Genomic DNA, 20,222 nt, shown 5'->3' with positions numbered 1-20,222 from the left:
TCGATGCATTATAGTCGTCAGCAGCATTTAGAACAAGGCATCATTCGCCATGGATGGTCCTCTCAAGACCAAATTTGTTGAGGTCAGGAGCAGCTACTCGATGAAAAATCAACAACTTCTCTTAACTGATGTTTTAGTGCATGCAGTGACTCCCGCATATTTTCTGGAGTGACGGTAGGCAAATTTAGTCGATGTCTAATTTCCACAACCTTAAATTTTTTTCTCTCTGTAATATTAAACCCCCCGCAATCCCCCTGTCTTTTGTATGAGTTGAGACAATTCTTTGCTGTAGTGCTGGCTTTTTTGGAGCCAAATTGAATATTTTGTCTGTCAGACACAGAACTACCCCCAGTGTGTGAAGTGCGAAATGCATAGGCCTGTGAAGGGGGATCTTCACCTGTCTGTGAAGTGTAATCTGCACCCTTTGCGCAGGGGGGACTACGTATGCATGTGGAGAGGGAGCTGCGTCCTCTGGTTCAATATAATCTGAGACATCCCCATTCAAAACGCCAATGTTATGCAAATGATGAAGAGTTTCAGCCGCTGTCATTTCCATATTATAGTCATCATCATCATCAAAACAGAAATCAGACAGATCATATGCCACAGATGCATCCCAGAGCTCTTTTTCTATCTTCTAAATCTGAGTGGATGGCCTTATGGTTAAATTCATTCATTACATTTGAAATACTAGCAAAATCTGATTCATCATAATCACTTTGGTCGCTTGTTACTGGGGAGACTCGTTTTTGATGAAATGATTTGCACAGGCGTTTCCTACTCATGATTAAAGATGCTACTAAACAGAATGAAAAAAATCAGACACAGTAGGCCTATAACTTGTTAGGCTTTTGAATTTTGAGATATATAGTCTATTTTAGCTTTTAACTCTAAAATCTCCTTCCTATATGACTGTCCTTTCTAATTCGCTGATGGGTTTTTAATCAAAAACACTATCTGAGTAGAATTCTTAACAACTTGAGATTTTGTCACCCGGCTAGTGTGCAAATTGGCTTTACAGAGTCTAACCAGTCGCTGATACTCTCCTGCCGGCAATATTATCATAGGTTGATGAATTGGCTGTTTGACAGTTACAGATATGTTAGAAGACCTACTATGAGTTGTCATCTGTTCATCAGGAAAACCACATGCATGTGATGAAGCAAAAGAATCCAAAGGTTGAGAAACACTGGCATTATAGCTGTTTCAACCAATTGCTCGTCTTCACTCCAATTCACATCCTGTGGTCAGTCCAAACAGTTGAATACTCATCCATTTCTGAGTTAACAGATGATTCTAGCAGACCAGGAGAAATTATTTGAGCCAGGCGATAAAGTTGGAGGGTGTCCGGATAGACCTCAGCAGGGATCGATGGCGATGAGGGAGCGCTGTTTTTTTTTTGATCAGAGAAAAAAAAAAAATTAGTTCATTATTTATACACTCCTATTCTTAAACTCTAAAATAAACTGTAGATACATACCTCTCTCCTGTGTGTCCTCTATGACAATTATTTCAGATTCAGCATAGTCTTGCACTATTGCTGTGGGAACACGTAAAAACTATATACTTATGAATAAAACAAATGAAATGATTTAATACACATACAGTTTCTCTACATGTGTTAAAATAATCAGACTCAGGGGAAGACCCTGGGTGTTACCCACCCAAAACCCTACGCAGAGTCGCAGTCTAACACACTTCTCTGCTCCTCCATTTCAGGAGTTACTTAGTGAAAATCCTATAGTGACGGTGTCTGTCCCCCGACCATCGAAATTATTTAAAAAGGTAAACAGAAGAGGAGCTGTGCATAAAAACCTCATAAAAATTAAAACCACAAGAGCAATGTGCAAATGAATAGGAGAGTTAAATGTGGACTCTTAAACATCAGATCTCTCTCTTCTAAAGGTGTCTAGTAAATGAACTAATATCAGATTATGATATTGATTTATTTGTCTTATTGAAACCTGGCTGGGTGATGGAGAATATGTTAGCCTAAATGAATCCACCCCTCCAGTCATATTAATACTCACATTCCTCGAGGCACAGGCCGAGGAGGTGGAGTTGCAGCTATCTTCGACTCTAGCCTATTAATCAGCTCTAAACCTAAACCAAACTATAACTCATTTGAAAGTCTTGTTCTTAGTCTTTCGCACCCAAGTTGGAAATCACTGCAACCAATTCTCTTCGTTATAGTGTACCGAGCACCTGGCCCGTATTCTGAATTCTTATCTGAATTTGCAGAGTTTTTGTCAACTTTAGTCCTTAAAACGGACAAAGTTATTATTGTAGGGGATTTTAATATTCATGTGGATGTTGAGAATGACAGCTTTAGTACTGCGTTTATCTCTCTGTTAGATTCCATTGGCTTCTCTCAGAGTGTTCATGAACCGACTCACTGTTTTAACCACACCCTCGACCTTGTTTTGGTGTATGGTATTGAAATTGAACATTTAGTGGTGTTCCCACAGAATCCCTCTTTGTCCGACCACTGTTTGATAACTTTTGAGTTTGTATTGCTGAACTACTCGCCACTGGGCAAAATTTCTATACAAGATGTCTGTCTGATAGTGCTGTAGCTAAATTTAAGGATGCGATTCCATCAGCTCTAAATACATTATCTAGTCACAAAGTAACGGAGGACTCCTATGCTAGTTTCAGTCCCTCCCAAATCGATCATCTTGTTGATAGTGCTGCAGGCTCGCTGCGAATGACACTCGACTCTATAGCCCCTCTAAAAAAGAATATACTAAAACAAAGACGGTTAGCTCCATGGTATAATACTGAAACTCGCAAATTAAAGCAAATATCGCGGAAACTTGAGAGGAATTGGCGTTCCACCAAAGTGGAAAATTCTCGTTTAATTTGGCATGATAGTCTTAAAACTTATAGGAAGGCCCTCCGTAATGCTAGAGCAGCGTACTACTCGTCATTAATAGAGGAAAATAGGAACAACCCAAAGTTTCTTTTCAGCACTGTAGCCAGGCTGACAGAGAGTCACAGCTCTATTGAGCCAAGTATTCCCATAGCTCTCAGTAGTTACGATTTCATGAGCTTCTTTAATGATAAAATTCTAGCTATTAGAGACAAAATTCACCAAGACCTGCCCTCAACTGGCACCGACTTATCTCTTAACTCAGGAACCTTAGAAACAGCTGTAGAACCAGATACATGTTTAGACTGTTTTGCTTCCCTCAATCTTTACCAACTAACTTCAATAATTTCTTCATCTAAACCATCAACCTGCCTCTTAGACCCCATCCTGACTAGGCTGCTTAAAGATGTTTTACCCTTAGTCAGCACTCTATACTAGATATGATCAATCTATCTTTATCAACAGGCTATGTACCACAGTACTTTAAAGTAGCTGTAATTAAACCTCTTCTGAAAAAGCCCAAACTTCATCCGGATGTTTTAGCCAACTATAGACCTATATCTAACCTTCCATTTCTCTCTAAGGTTCTGGAGAAAGCAGTTGCTAAACAGCTGTGTGACTTTCTACAGAGCAATAGTTTTTGAGGATTTTCAGTCAGGATTTAGAGCTCATCATAGCACAGAGACAGCACTGGTGAAAATTACTAACGACCTCCTTATTGCATCAGACAAAGGACTTGTCTCTGTACTGGTTTTATTAGATCTTAGTGCTGCATTTGATACCATTGACCATCAGATCCTATTGCAGAGACTGGAATATTTCATTGGCATTAAAGGAACCGCTCTAAGCTGGTTTAAGTCCTATTTATCAGATCGATTTCAGTTTGTACATGTTAACGATGAGTCCTCCATGCATGCCAAAGTTAGTCATGGAGTTCCTCAAGGATCTGTCCTGGACCAATCCTCTTCACTTTATATATGCTTCCTTTAGGCAGTATTATCAGGAAACATTCCATAAGCTTTCATTGTTATGCAGATGATACTCAGTTATATCTATCGATCAAGCCAGATGAAACTCATCAGTTAGCTAAACTTCAAATGTGCCTTCAGGATGTTAAAACCTGGATGACCTGTAATTTTCTCATGTTAAACTCAGACAAAACTGAAGTTATTGCTCTGGGGCCTAAGCACCTCCGTGACGCATTATCTAAAGATATAGTTTCCCTGGATGGCATCGCCCTGGCCTCCAGCACCACTGTGAGGAATCTTGGAGTTATCTTTGATCAGGACATGTCGTTTAAGTCTCACATTAAGCAAATTTCAAGGACCGCCTTTTTTCACCTACGTAATATTGCGAAAATCAGGAACATCCTGTCTAAAAATGATGCAGAAAAACTAGTCCATGCATTTGTTACTTCTAGGCTGGATTACTGCAATTCCTTATTATCAGGCTGCTCGAAAAAGTCCATTAAGACTCTTCAGCTGATCCAGAATGCTGCAGCACGTGTTCTGACAGGAACCAGGAAAAGAGATCACATTTCTCCTGTTTTAGCTTCTTTGCATTGGCTTCCAGTAAAATCCAGAATAGAATTTAAAATCATTCTTCTTACCTACAAAGCTCTTAATGGTCAGGCACCATCTTATCTTAAAGAGCTCATAGTACCTTACTACCCCACCAGAGCACTGCGCTCCCAGAATGCAGGGTTACTTGTGGTTCCTAGAGTCTCCAAAAGTAGACTAGGAGCCAGAGCGTTCAGCTATCAAGCTCCTCTCCTGTGGAACCAGGTTCCAGTTTGGGTTCAGGAGGCAGACACCATCTCCACATTTAAGAGTAGGCTTAAGACTTTCCTCTTTGATAAAGCTTATAGTTAGGGCTGGCTCAGGTGAGTCCTGAACCATCCCTTAGTTATGCTGCTATAGGCCTAGACTGCCGGGGGATTTCCCATGATGCACTGAGCTCCTCTCTCCTCTACTTTCTCTCCCTCTGTATGCAACCTCATCCCATTATTGCATGTTACTAACACAACTTCTCCCCTTTCTGGTAGTCTTGTGCTTTCTCGTCTCTCTCCTCTCTCCTATCACTTCCTGCAGGTTTTCTGGCTCTGGAGCTGTGGAGTCTGGATCTGTGGTTGCGGGTCACCTGCTGCCCCTGTGTTCCTGCTCGACACCCTCTGCTGCAACGACTATTGTTGCTAGTCTTATTGTTATTATAATCATTAACATTACGATGTTACCATTAACACTATTATAAATATCTGTACCATTTTTCATTTAGTCTATAGCAACATCACCTTCACTGTCTGTACCTCTGTGTGTATATTGTGTAGGCTGCCTCCCTCTCTCCCTCTCCCTCTCTCCCTCCCTCCCTCTGCGCTATATAAATAAAATTGAATTGACCTGTTGTCCCTTGGGGAATCAGTTCTGCACCCATTTTGTGTCACAGCGGGTTCTTCATCGATCAACAATGGGGCATAGGAGACACAGTTAATAGCTAAAAAGACACACAAGACAATGTGTTATATTTATTGCAAACTGTAAAGAGAATATTAACTATGTCAAATTTAAAACAACATACCATCGTGCACCGGTGGTTCTCCGTCAAATAAGTGATGTTCTTCTAGAATACATTAATAGTTTACAAATCTCTGGGCATGTATTAAAACACATCACTAGTCAACATTGCACAAATGTTCCCCCGCCCTTTTACCTAAGAAATGAGCTATCTGCTGTCTCCTGCCTTCCGCATTATCACGGTTTGAGACATCGATGCAATTCAGAGCTATTTGAAAAAAAATAATTTTTATATTAAGTAATAGCCAAAAAGCAATACACCAAATTGTTCATTTGAGTGTATGAACTTATCACACCTATCTTATTTACGACCTTTTATTGTTTCAGAACTCCCCAATCAACTCAGGCATCTCTGGATGGGATCAGGAAAAGAGACCACCCGGTTAGATTTAGTCTAATATATCATAAATATACACATACATAGACCTACTATTTTGCTGAAATAGAATTTTATCTATCAACATTATAAGAAACAGATCTTATCTATTCAACTCATAACAGCCTTTTTTATTATAACAGATGTAAAAAGCGTCGCCTCTGATGTGGACTAGTCGGGCATGTCACCAAGCAATTTTTTAAAATAAAGGATATATTTAAATAAAGACTATCTGTTTTCAGAATCCAAACAAGATGTGTTATAACATATAATTTACATGTATTGACCTGAAGATTGAGCTTATTTTAAAATAATTAAACCATTTACCACCTCATTTGCTGCAAAACACAACCATTTTGTCTGTATATAGAGATAACAGGATGTATCACGTAGGATACTAAAGTATCCTAGGCCTATATGATGAGATAAAACATGTTTTGTTTTTGTGGATATGCCACTCATACTTATAGTTATTGAGGGTATGCAGCTACCCTTTGCACTTGCTCAATAGGATTATAAACATTGTGTGATATGTGTTATCTTAGGTAACTCAGCAATTAGGACAGTTAGAAGCTTTTGCTGAATAACGGGAAACCGGGCCCTGACAACAATACAATTTGATACACTTCTGAATACAGTCACGCACACACACTTTCACAGCCCTTAAGGCGCACTAGAACATGCTACATAAACTGACTTCACCATATATGGTAAACAAAAAGAATGCACAGGGGTGCGGTCTCCATTATATTTACTCATGCTTAGCGGAAGATAGTCCGACCTTAGTGTCAGACCTGGCTTGTTTGGACTTAGTGTTAGGCTGCTTGAGGTCTCCAGATATATCTGTAATAGTGTGTGGATCCAATAAAGATTTTGGCATTGATAACTCGTCTCCTTCTGATCCTTTCTCATCAACGCACCCGGTGAAGTCGGTGTACTTCAACATTTTCCACATCCGAAATTACACTTTATGTTAAGTAGTCAGATATCCGACTTTTAACAGTGGCAGTTACACGCTCAGATGTCTGCTTCACACATAAATCCATCCCGATTCACTAACTCTGGCGTTTGCTCTTTGCAACATCTAAGACCTACATTTTCGCCACATAGGCTATAGACTAAAGTACTTTACAATAATCAGACAGATGTCACTGCTTTCTACATCCGAAAATTACTTTTTCATCTTAAGCCGACAGATGACTGCTTTTGACAGGCTGAGGGGGTCACTTCCTATTCTCTCAATCCATCAGAAAGTTTGCTGCATCATACAGCTAAACGCGGATCTACAACCATAATAACACTCGTGTCAAGGCGACAGATGTCTATTTGATGCCAGGATCCCTTCCTTTTCTCTCACCTCCTCAAAAGACTCCACGGCATCATACAGTTTAAAACGGATATATCCCGTAATAACATTCATATCGATCGCCACCTCTCAGTGATCTCCATCTGTTGTTTTCCACACATCCCGATTCACTAACTCTGGCATTCGTTCTTAGCAACATTTAGTTTACTGTTGCGTATAACGGATTTTGATCAAAGAGAGGCTCAGTCCAATGAAAATTAAGATTTAATTACAAACATTTGTGAATAAAGAGATAACATTACAGAACAAACAAAAACACTGTAGTGGACTGAAGAAGCTTCTCTGTAAAGATCTACAGTTTCCAGTCACCAAGTCACCCGATTAGGAAGGGTTTACCTTACTGTTTTACGTTGCTTTTGGTCGAAAAAAAGAGCGCTGACCCCAGATGTAGAACCCCTTTTGATCTACAGGAATACACAGTCCTTGCTCTACCAACTAGTCATACAGCACAACAGGGGTTGTCTCCAAATCACCCAATCTGAAGAAGTTAAACAAAAGGATCCTTCTGGCACTAAACAAAGAGGTCAGTTTCGTTCACATTACAAAGAGGAGATAAACAATGGTTTAATTAACATTCTAATGCAATTGTCTGGCCTGAAACCCTGCAGTTTTACATTTGAAGGAAAACACTGGAGTACATTAAGTTTGTTGTAACTTTTTAAAACTCTGCACTACCTGAAACACTATTGCATAGTATAGACTTAAGTAGCTATAGGAAGGGATAAAACATCGGATCTACATAGCCACGCTTTCATCTCAAGTCGACAGCTGTCAGGCTCTTAACACTATAGGCAATCGCATAGCAGTTTCTTAATGTTGCTTTATTAACACCGTCACAAGGGTGTGTGGTGAGACAGGTTGGTGGACCCAAATGCAGGACACGTAGGGACTGAGTGGAGTTCAGTGATTTATTTAAGCAAACAAAAGGCGAGCACACTTACTGGCAGAGTGGCTGATAACAGAGTCCAAAAACAAGGTAATCCAAAGGAAGTAGGGAGACACGACAAGCAAGGCAGACGACATGAGACAGCGTGTATACACGCAAAAAACACTGCAATGACTGGACAAGGACTAAACAGAAACACCAGGTATATATACACACACGGACTAACGAGCACGGTGGGACATGAGGCTAACGAGACAGGCAGAGAGACAGCAGGGAAAACAGAGAGAGGCAGGCAGGCAGAGATAGCAAAGTGGAAAACAGAGAAACTGACATGCAGAGGGATTACTGGGGTAACAGACACAACAAAAGTTACTGAACACTAAACAAAGGCCATAACACAAGATGTAACAGATCAGAAATAAACAAACTAACTCAGACACAAGCAGACAGATCACAACAAAACTAACCCCAGCAGGGAAAACAGACTGACGCCGGGATAAGACAGAACTCAGAGCAGGCATGGGTAAAACACAAAAGTACACATACCCAGAGAAAACACTTAGACAAGAACAGAGACACAGAACGAGGAGCTAAGACAGAGCTAAACCCAAAATACAAGACAGATATTGAGTAAACTAAAAGATGCTGATTGTACATGCGGGAAAGGAACACAAGTGGGTTATGATCCGTGTAAACTACTACTGGCAGAGAACTAGACCCAACGTACACCTCAAAGTGTTGCAAGGCCAACAACAAAGCAAGAGTCTCCTTCTCAATGGTAGAATAATGGAGTTGATGTTTGTTAAACTTCTTGGAGTAATAGCACACCGGACGGTCCACTCTGTCAGTACCACTCTGGAGCAGGACAGCGCCAGCCCCCACTGCACTGGCATCCACCTCTAGCTTAAACGGTTTAGCCAAGTCCGGGGCAGCTAACACTGGGGCATGACACAATAACGCCTTGGCGCTGTCAAACGCCATCTGACACTCTGGGGTCCACACGAAATCAACCTTGGGGCTAAGCAGCTGAGTTAACGGCTGCACTACGGTAGAAAAGTTCCTACAGAAACCTCTGTAATAACCGGCCATGCCTAGAAAAGAGCGAAGTGCCTTACGCGTAGCCGGGACAGGACAGGCACTCACCGCAGCAACCTTAGCCTCGACAGGGCGAACCTGGACTTCTCCCTTCATTAACTCTCGCTTGTTTTGATTAGCACGGTACGGGTGAACTTTTATGGGCCGGGGGTCTGTCAGCTCAACATCATGCTCAATAACATGAGTTCTGGTCGGGATGTCACTAAATAGACACAAGAACTGGTCAACTAGCTGTATTACGTCCTGTTGGGCTGCAGCAGGCAAGTGCTGTAACTGGCTCGGCAGAGTTTGCAAGACTTCGGTGTTGAGGAGCCGTGCGCTCGGATGCTCCGGATGACGTGGCCGCAGGTCATCAGGATCGGGCGCGGATGCAGGCTCTGTAACAATTACCGCAGCAATAGCGGGGCTGGGCGTAGCGGTTGACGAGGTGGACTTATTTCCCTTTACCGGAACTGTATCACTGTCTCTAGCGTGGTATAGCTTCATCATATTTATATGACAGACCCGGGTTTTCTTCCTCCTCTCGGGAGTACTAATCACATAATCCGTGTCACTTAGACACTCACGGACTTCATAAGGTCCAGAAAACCTAGCGGAAAGGGACGAACCTGTAACGGGTAGTAGTGTTAATACCTTATCGCCGACATGAAAACGTTGGGACACCGTAGAACGATTGTAGCGGGCTTTCATCACTGCCTGTGACGCAGAGAGGAACTGCTTGGCGGTACAACCCGAAGGTAGCAGAGAACTTAGTCAGTGCTTTAACAATAACACAGGCGGTAATAGTGCGCAGGGGGACGGCTTCAGGGATCTGTGTAGCAGCGCACATCACTGTCAACAAATACTGGTTACCACTCCTAGTGCGAGGTAAGGGTCCTACACAGTCAATTAGGACTCGGTCGAACGGGTCATCAATCACTGGGATTGGACGGCGCGGGGGGAATTGCCTGGTTTGGCTTACCTACGATTTGACATACATGGCAACTGCGGCAAAATCGGGCTACATCGGATTTCAACCCTGGCCAAAAAAAAAGCCTAAGATTGGAGAAGGGTTGGTGCGCCGCTCCAATCAGGATCGTCAGATGTGGGAGGCGGGATCAGCCAGACTTGCCGAAGACCAGCCAATCCCCCGCCTCAGTGTAACACATGTAGGGAGAAACACAGGGCAGCCGTAACACATCTCTATCTGAGGGATATTTATGTAACTTGGAGGTCAGAGTCTTAAAAAACTTGAGTAAAGAAATGTGCTTTAGCACAGTATTGATAATCCCTACACCTTTTCTTTAACTGTTGTTTAGGCCGTGTTTTGTAAGTCTATTCAACATGATGGCCATCAAAATATGTAAAACACATATCGGATTTCTTACAATAAAACGGTTTTATCTTTTAATAGACCTACTGCTATATCTACATTGTTTATAGACATTGTTTGTGTTATGAGGATTACACAGGTGGGTGACCTGTGTGGAAAACAAATAAAGAAGAAAATGCGGTTGGGAGTTGTATTTTCGATGGTCAGTTTATTCTGGCAGTTCCCGTCATGTTAGATGTTCCTTATCGCTGTTTTAGGTATTGAACAACATCCACTTCCGCCATTTTCCAACCAGTTGTGTCTCTTGCAGTTTCAAACGATATATCAGTTTTTCCATTATGTAGATTACTCTACTATCTCTGTCCATTGTTCTTGAGTAGGAGGTTCTATCTTCCGCCATTTATTGGTTATAGCTTTTTTGCTAGCTATTAGCAATATTTTAAGCAAATACCTGTCCTTCTGGGCAGTGCGGTGGTGCAGTGGTAAGCACTGTCACTTCACAGCAAGAAGGTTGTGGGTTCAAACCCCGGTTTGTCCGTGTGGGTTCTCTCTGGGTACTCCAGCTTCCTCTCAGTCCAAAGACATGCATGCTAGGTTAATTGGTGTTTCTCTTGCCCGACGTCAGCTGGGATTGGCTCCAGCCCCCCGTACGCAGGATAAGCAGTTGACAATAGATGGATGGACGGACCTGTCCTTCTTCTGAACATTTCCCTCGGTGAAGTCACAAAAATGGAGTACCATGCAAATCATATCCCAGTATTTTCTGTATAGCTTCATGTATCAATTTTTACATGTAATAAAATTTTTTGACATTTCCAGAATATAGGTTTATCTTTGAGTATTTACTCTCAACCTTGGGTGTAATAAAATATCTAATCAAATTCTTCCAAGAGAATTCCCTCCATGTCCGTGAACTGGTGGATGTTTGATGTATTTTCCAAATATTTTGCCAATCGTTATCTAAAATGTTTGTGTTAAGTTATTTTTCCCATTTTTCTTTTACATATTTAGTTGAATGCTTATTTGCCGTCAATGCTTGGTATAGTGTGGATATAATTCTAATTTTGGTATATTTATACGAATCAATCATAATTTGAATCACATTGTTTACTTCGATGGAGGAGTCTCTTCTTATTTCTTTCTTATAATAGTCCCTTAGTTGTAAGTACCTATAGAATTCATTTTTGCCTAGTGCGTATTTGTCCTTTATATTCTGAAAAGACTCCAGTTCCCCATCCTTCTCTAACGTCATTCCCTTGGTCACCCACTGTTTAAAACCCTTGTCATAGCCAGATGGCTTGAAGTTAATGTCAAATGCTATCCATTTTAGTAGATATGTCTTTCTTTATCCTATGTTTTTTAATAATTCCAAACAATAGTTCCAGATTAAATAATGTAATTGCATCCAGCTGGTTTTTGATTCTTTTATATGTTTCTTCATCTCCAATAATAGTCTGGATTGGAGATTCTGCAAACTTTCTATCTATATCCTTCCACTTTGCTGTGTACTCTGGTTTACACCAACATACAGTATATCTTAGCTGGGCAGCATTAAAGTATTCCTTCAAGTTAGGGAGGGCTAAGCCTCCTTCATCTTTTGCTAGCTGGAGAGTTTCGCACCTCACTCTAGGTTTTTTACCCCCCCCCAAATGAACCTTGAAATGAATCTGTCCCATGCTAGAAATTGTGTTTTGGGGACTTCTATAGGTAAGGAGTGGACTAGATAGAGCAACCTAGGTAATAGGTTCATTTTAACTACCTCAATTCGTGAGGTAAAATCTAGTGGCAGAGTATACCATCTTTCAGTGTCTTTTTGTATCTCCTGATTTATCTTGTTATAGTTTGCTTCATATAATTTAGATAAGCCTTTTAGTGATATTAACTCCTAAGTATTTTATTTTCTTTAATTTCCAATCGAGATTAAATGAATCCCGGACTGTTGTTGAGGGTGAATAATTAAATGCTAGTATCTGTGTTTTAGAAATATTAATTTTATATCCCGATAACTGACCATATTCTTTTAGTAGCGTCATCAGAGTAGGGAGTGATACATCTGGGTGCTTGAGAAATGTCATGACATCGTCAGCATAAAGTCCTATCTTATGTTCTATGCTATTCATCTCAACTCACTAAATTGTTTTTCAGGATGCAGACTTTATTAATTGGACACGTGGAACTGGTCACATTCCTGCTTCACAGCTAAAATATCTCTGTTGCAACTTGTTTTACTTTATTTTGCACTGTTAGCTAGATCAGATCTATGTAATGTCATCTCCTAGAGTTTCTCTAAATGTACATCATCCAAGAGCAATGATTACATCTAAAATAAATGACTAAAAATAGCTTTGTGAGGTACAGAGCTGTTGTAGGCTCATGATGGCTCAGAGACTGTGAACTACAACCATAACCACAAGCTGACTTTACCTCAAGCTAAATATGTTCTACACATTTCCCCTGCATTCATAGTGGTGTAACAGGCACTCAAGAGAGGGCACACAACCTATCTATACAAATTGTTTAGGCAAAATATCAGTTAGAGTGAGAAGTCGTTTGGCGCTGATGGTGTTCTGACCTTTCATCTAGTCAAACCCTGCAAGGTAAGATTTTTAATCTTCCAGATGGATTAGAGATGTAGCACCAGGTGTATGTTTATAAAAGTCCATTTCAAATTGGGAAATATACCTAAAAACAAACCAAAACAAAATGAGAGGTGATGATAAAACACAGCAAATTTGTTCTTCTGAAATTAAAATTGCACTTCCTTATTTGTCAGAGACAGGACATTTTCACTTAGGAGTGTACTCACTTTTGTTGCCAGCATTTTAAACATTAATGAGGTGGTATTATGCTCATTTTCAGGTTCAAAATCTTATTTAGGGGTTGTACCAAAATAGGTTTACATGGTTTCATTTTCAAAAAACACCATATATCTTTTCATACTGCACATTGCAGCAGCTCCTCTTTTCACCCTGTGCTGAATGCTTCGTTTTAGCTGTGGAGAGATACATCTTGTCTCTAAATGATGAGTTGCGCATGCGCAGTTCCTAGTTAAGGACTACTAGCCAATCAGAAGCTGAGAAGGGTGGGTCAGTGAGAAGCAAACAGGGCACAACACGCATTTAGCTTTCATCCCTGTGTCGTCATAGGGATGAAAGGGAAACGGCTGGACTACAAATGAGCTGTTTTCAGGCAGTTCAGAGCAGAGTTTTCTGTGGGAGATGGGAACTCCCTTTGAGCTGGACTTGGGGCTTCTTCACTTTGCAAACCCATTACATGCATGAAAAAGGTATATAACTCAATAAAGGAGAGGGAAAAGGCCAAAAAGCATAATACCACCTCTTTAATGGCTGTATGAATTGTTATTTTGAGGGGACAGCAAAAATACAATGTTAAACAAGCTGTACACTCACTACTTTACATGTAGCAGCAAGTGTCATTTCTTCAGTGTCGTCACATGAAAAGATATAATCAAATATTTACAAAAATGTGAGGGGTGTACTCACTTTTGTGAGATACTGTACAGTACAAGAGGAAGTGGTTCCCAACTAATGTCAATTTTTCAAATTTTCTAAGTCTAACATTAGTTGTTGTGCACCTTAAAAAACGTAATTGTTTGGCGTTTGTATTGGGATTCAATAATTGGGAAGCAATAAAAGTACAATAAGAATTTCACTTCTCTGTATGTGCTCTAAATATAACTTTAGCTTTGCTTGTTCTCTAAAGTCAAAAGTAGGTAGAGTCTCTTGGATCACTTCCTTTAAAAACCATAAATGTGAACACACACAAAGGAGGTGTGGATCTAAGGAGGAAATGACCCTGGTAATGGAAAACAGCTGTTCTTCTTTTCAGCTGAAAATGACGAAGATGGCTGCTGTCTCTGCCATCCTTTTGTCCCTGCTCTGCTGCCTCATTGCTTTCATAGGTACTGTAAAATTAAATAATTATATCCTCACATTCATCAAATGTTCAGTGTGTAATATTTCTCAGGATCTATTAACAAAAATGCAATATAATATGTTTTCAGTGGTGTATAAAGACCTTACATAATTTTTTATTACCTTAGAATGAGCCATTTCTATCTGCATAACTGTGGGCCTCTCTTACATGGATGTTGTCATGTTGCACCGCTATGTTTCTACAGTAGCCCAAACAGACAAACTGCGACACAGAGCGCGTTTTGTCACTATGTTCTCACAATAAAGCATGTGTATCAGTGTGTGTGTGTTCCGGCATTTGATCCGCATCCATTAACCTACGGACGCTTTTTCATTTCCCCAGTATTTTCAGGCAGAGGACATTTAGGGGAAACATGTTCTCCGACCGTTATTTCAAAGATGTGTCAAGCAGGCCACAGACTCACAGCCTACAGCCTGTTTAATGTTGGAATTTTTCAAAGTAAAAGCTTTCAATTCAACTTGAAATAAAGCATTGCTGCAAAAAACCTTCATGTGCCTTTTAAACTACTAAAGAGAAAGTGAAAATGTGTGTACCTGTCGCTGCCATGACTGAGATCTATTTCAGCACCCCTTATTTTTGCTGCTGTCTCAGATGAGGACATCTTTTGTCCTGTGTAAGCCACCATAGCTATTCTACGCTCTTTGAAAGGGGGGATGGGAGCAGTAGACTAGACACTTGGTTGCGATTCGCAACATTACCGCTAGATGCCCCTAAATCTTACACACTCAACTTTTAAAGGTGTCTCATGAGACTTGAGCAATTGACATTTTTCACACGCAGTAAAAAACAAATAACGTAACATAGTCTACGTTAGAGATGGGGACTCGAGTTTAAGACTCGGACTCGAATCCGACTTAAATTGCACACACAGTGACTTCAGACTTGACTTGAGACTCTAACTCAAAAGACTTCAGACTTGAGTCGAACTCGGTGCCGGACTCGTGAATAATTTTTAGGAAATGTCTGATGAGCTAGCTGTTATTCCCCTCCCTACATTACCTGTAACCTAACCCACGGCCACATGTGAGACACTGGCAGCTGCTGTGCCATTCATCATAAACTTTGGCTTTAAAACTTCATACAACAAGACCCAAACAAAGAAGTGCTGAATGCAAAATAGGTTAGTAACCTGAGGTTAGAGAACATGTTTAGCTCAGCCTTGGCCATCTAATGCCAGCTTGGTCTTGCTTTAGCTATGACCTACTGGAAGTTAACTCCAACTGTCGTTCTTTATGAAAAGATGAATGAGTGTTTGTTTGCTTGCCAAACTTGTGGTGATTGATTAACGTTATCATTTACGTCCTGCTCGCTGCCATCATGTTAATTATTAACGCTGGCGTGAAACAGGTTACAGGTTTGTTGTTGATCATGTAACGTTACAGTTTTATTTAGTTAACATTACACTGGTTTGAGAGTCTGGGGGATGTGTTGACTTACAGTAGTTAAAGCTGTCATTAATTGCATAACACAGTTGTGCACTGTAAGTGAAAAACATCTGCAAAGTTATGAGCAGCCTGGTTTGGACGTATCAGGTGATAAAACATTCATTATAACCACGAGTGACTTGAGTCTTGACTTGGACTCTAGCTCAGAGACTTGTGAGCACCACACGGAGTCTACAATATCAACTTTGCCCAGCTAATGGACACAAGAGGGCGCTGCAATAGTAATCGAGTGAACTTCTCGTGGGGTGAGTTGCAGCCAGCTTGTTACAGAGTGGTAACGTAGCTGTGAAAGTTTTGCAATATAATCATCAAAAAACTGAGGCAAAACCTTGCACTGTTTGAGACTGTGAGCTGCACTTTATTAGAGCTGTGTAGAATTGTGGCGAGATTTGACGTGTTGTCGGTTAGTTTCACTTTCACATGCAACATGCCGTCCCAAACTGCATCGGCCAAATGTCTGAAGGGGATCAGCAGAGCAAGAACGTAATGCACAGCAGAATATTGGGCAAGGCAACAAAAAAAATTCTCAATAAATGATGACGTTAGTCTCGTAATATTACTTTTTTCTGGACATGTCAGAGAATACACACATGTGGGAGTAGAAAACTGCTGAAACACCGGAGTTATTATAGTCCAGGAGTTTATAAGTGAATTAAAATGAATTAATTTATTATTGAGGTGCAAAAATACCACATGCACATTTAACTGCACTGCATTATAAGTGTTTAATGCTCTGAATTTTCCAATAATTCAGTATTGATGATTTCTTAAAAATAGTATTCAAATCTCATCTCGTCTCAATATCGTAAACCCAATGTCATATCTCAGAACTGTAACGGTTCGTTTGCCGAATTAGATGTCAGCGTGTTGTTTATATACTCTGATAATGATAAAACTCTGAAAGGGGGGGGGGGGGTGATAGCGGGGTACGGTGTGTTCAATCGCACAGACTTCACTCGGTTGACTTGAAATGACGTTACAAGTCACAGTGGATTTTTACAAGCACTGACAAGGTAACGTAAAGCAACATTAAACACAGGGTGCAGATGTAACGTGTTAATGTGCCCAGCCTTAGTAGTAGCATTAGCTACGTTACCTTTGTAGCGTTAGCTAGCTGGCTAACTATGTTAGTCTTAAAGGTGTTAAAACCCCTCCGTAGCCCCTTACCTTGCCATTAGATAGCCATTTAATTTGGAAATACATTTTCTCAACTGTAGAACTTCAATGTTCTACAAGCTACCCGTAAGCATAACTTAGCTGCACATTATAAATGAAATAAATCTCTGACGCAAGGTATAGTGCTGAAAATTCTAATTGTTTTAGGTCTTTAAACACGTTTTGCTGCTGACCCACGGCCATTTACTGCAGGTAATACACTAAACATGATAAGTACCTCATATACCTCATATGCCCCTTTTCCACTGCACAGTACCAGCTTGCCTCAACTCACCATTGTTTAGTTTTCCATTGTGGAAAAGTTGTACCTGTACCTGCTTCCAGGTACTTTTTTTCGTATCACCTCCGTTGAGGTTCCAAGCAAGCTGAGGCGACACTAAAATATGACGTGAAAACACAGCAGACTACTGATTGGTCAGAGAGAATCATCACTATTCACTGCATCATCATTGCGCGCGCCTGACAGAGGCCACTGTCATCACTAAATCCACTTCTGAGAAGTTTTGAGGTGAGAAATCAACTGTGTAGATTTCAGATATTGACAGTTTTACAAAAAGTGATGGTGGAACAAAAATGTGCTTGAAAGTTTTCGGAGTTGAGGAGCTCTGCACCAACCTGCGGGGGGAGCTCACGAGGCCGGCCAGCCACCTGAACCCTCTGGTCCCACTGTCACAGAGACCGCTGCAGCAACAACGGCAGAGGAAAACTCTGTCAATACATTCTGAGTAATGTTGAAACATTTTAACTTAAATCAAGTCACAGCTTGTGTGTGGGTTGCCGGTGTCTGTGTGTCGCTATGACCACCAGCTACATTGAGGGGTACTATCTCTAGGTACTATCTGCAATGGAAAACAGAGCACGGCTAAACCGAGTCGAGTCCTAAAGCGAGTTGAGCTGGTACTGGTAATGGAAAAGCGGCTATACAGTCTGAAAAAATCCTGAACAAACCCTTTTATAAAGTGCAGTCTCCACATATCATGGCCACATTGGTGTGAAATTTGCTGTGCACATTGAAATTTTCTCTTTGACTTCCCCTTTAATGTGACCACCAGACATTCAGTTTCTTTTCTTGTAACAGCCTGTAGATGATTTGCATTTTAGTCTGACAAATGACAGCCTGATATTTGTAGTCTAGTTGATCATTATGTTTTGATCAAGGTCTTAACTGTGTAATGAGACCATGATGGAAGTAAGTGTTCTTATCCCTTTGATTGTTCATTTTTTGTACATCCATAAATCAAATCCAATACGAAAAATAGCCGCTTGATGCATCTGCGGGTGATGAGTTGATTTATTGTTGGTGATAAGCTGAAAAGTCTCAACCCTGAAAATTATTCACTATTGCACACTGAAGAAGCCCACAAAACTGATTTGTACTTTTCAGACTTTCAGTTTGCAAATGAGCGTATGTCTAGATCCATACCTAACCCGACTTATTGTGGTGATTCCCATCAAATCAAACAGATTTTGTTCCATCAATCATTAAAGAAATGGCAAGTTGCTAGATGGTTGTTACGGTGAAGGAGCAGGAGGAGAGACTGTGAGAGATGAGTTGACAAGGTGAGCATGTAATCTCGTGGGACTTTGTGCAATTCAAACACGGAGGTGCACAGCTGTACAAACATTTTATTAATCGGACAATCTGCCAATTTAAGCCAAAGTTAAAGGAATACCAATCAAAACAGTCTCATCGCTCTGGAGGACCTATAAGACGAGTGTTTGGAGGACCTTGAAGTTTAAACTGACCAGTGTTTTCACAGAGTGGTCATGGGGAAGCCCAAGAGAAACCACACTGAAGACTCACCTGGAGCAGTCTCCACTCAGGGCAGTAAGTTTGCAGACATCCTGGACTCAATAGACAAGAAACTGTCCAGCTTTGATGCCCACTTATTTCTGGTGGAAGTCCTCCACAAAAAGTTTCAGGCTCTGCAGGAATCCCTGGAATTTAGCCAGAAACAGTTATTATTTTTCCCAGTAACTAGTAGTGTAACAGATTACTTTTCCAATACAGTAATATTATTACAGTCAACTAATCCAGATAACGAACCATACTTGACGTGAATGCGCCACTGTTGTTGAGGTAAGCTGTTAGCCAAAAAGCTATGGGAAGAATGGAGAACGAGGGAGAAAGGCGTTGTTTCCACAGCTGTAAGTATCACCATTATTGTGTCACAGTCTAAAATGCAAAGAACGTTGTCATCCGTTGTAAACTTTGTACAACCAGCAAAATTCTTTCAACCGTGAACAACAACCGTGAAGCAGCACAGCAATGTGAAACTTATAGAAAGGAACTCCAGCCACTACTGCCAGTGATGCTTGGACTCGTCGGGAGAGAGTCACGTTAACGTAACGTTTTGTAAAAATACTGAATAGGTTACTGCTCTCATAAATACATGTGCAGAAAACAGTAGTTCAAAAGTCGGGATTTACTTGCTTTATTTTTTTCATTTCATCCGGTGGTGTTAAAAGATGTTATATGTTTTGTAAAAAACCATACTCCTTGCTGCTGTTACAAATATGATATTAGTCAAAAAGTCAGGAGAGACTGCTTTGCTTGAGGTAACATAACGAGTAATGTAACTAGTTTCTTTTATCACCCACTAACAAATAAAGTAATTTTAGGCTATTACTTTTTCAAGGAGTAACTAGTAAATAGTAACTTATTACAATTTCTTAATAACTTGCCCAACACTGGTGAAAGCACACATTTCTGCGGATTATGCCGCAAACGTTTGTTTAGTATGAATAAGCAAATGCGACAGCCTACCATAATACTTCGATTATCCGCCTATCCCTTTTTATGGCCTGGTGTGGGAACACATTTATACAATAAATGCAGGTCTCCAAACGACTGGTCTGGGTTTTATACAAGTTCTTGGGATGTATAAAACCTCTTAAGCTGTTTAGATTGTTAATACAAATATTAATGTTTAAACGTATGATCAATATGGACCTACACATCTTTAGATGGGTTAGATTCTCCACAATTCATTCGTTCAATTCATTTAACGGAAACAACAAGCCCCAAAGTTTAATTCTTACAGATTTAGGCCTACCGGTGTACCGGTGTAACTTTGCGTCGTGTCTTACCCACCACTTGGGGCAAGGGGTTGTTTTATGTGGTAGGTTGTATTTTCTCGCACACATTGCTGGTAAAAAAAAATAAA

General features: G+C 40.5%; 1 protein-coding gene across 2 annotated transcripts in view; it reads left to right on the top strand.

Moving 5' to 3' along the window:
• Nucleotides 1–14,275: 14,275 nt before the first annotated feature.
• The window catches only part of LOC119903428 (prostaglandin F2 receptor negative regulator-like), a 35,246-nt gene continuing 29,299 nt past the window's right edge, over nucleotides 14,276–20,222 (top strand). For both annotated transcript variants that reach the window (XM_038719586.1, XM_038719578.1), the window contains exon 1: nucleotides 14,276–14,399. In XM_038719586.1, the coding sequence (XP_038575514.1) occupies nucleotides 14,288–14,399 (112 nt within the window). In that variant the 5' untranslated portion in view covers nucleotides 14,276–14,287. The remainder of the gene's footprint in view (nucleotides 14,400–20,222) is intronic.

Source organism: Micropterus salmoides, unplaced genomic scaffold (genome assembly GCF_014851395.1).
Source record: "Micropterus salmoides isolate LMB-PRFRI ecotype aquatic unplaced genomic scaffold, ASM1485139v1 Ms_hic_scaffold_1, whole genome shotgun sequence".
In the NCBI taxonomy this organism is placed as follows: domain Eukaryota; kingdom Metazoa; phylum Chordata; class Actinopteri; order Centrarchiformes; family Centrarchidae; genus Micropterus; species Micropterus salmoides.
The sequence above is the reverse complement of the archived record's forward strand: the minus strand, read 5'-3'. Positions and strand labels throughout refer to the sequence as shown.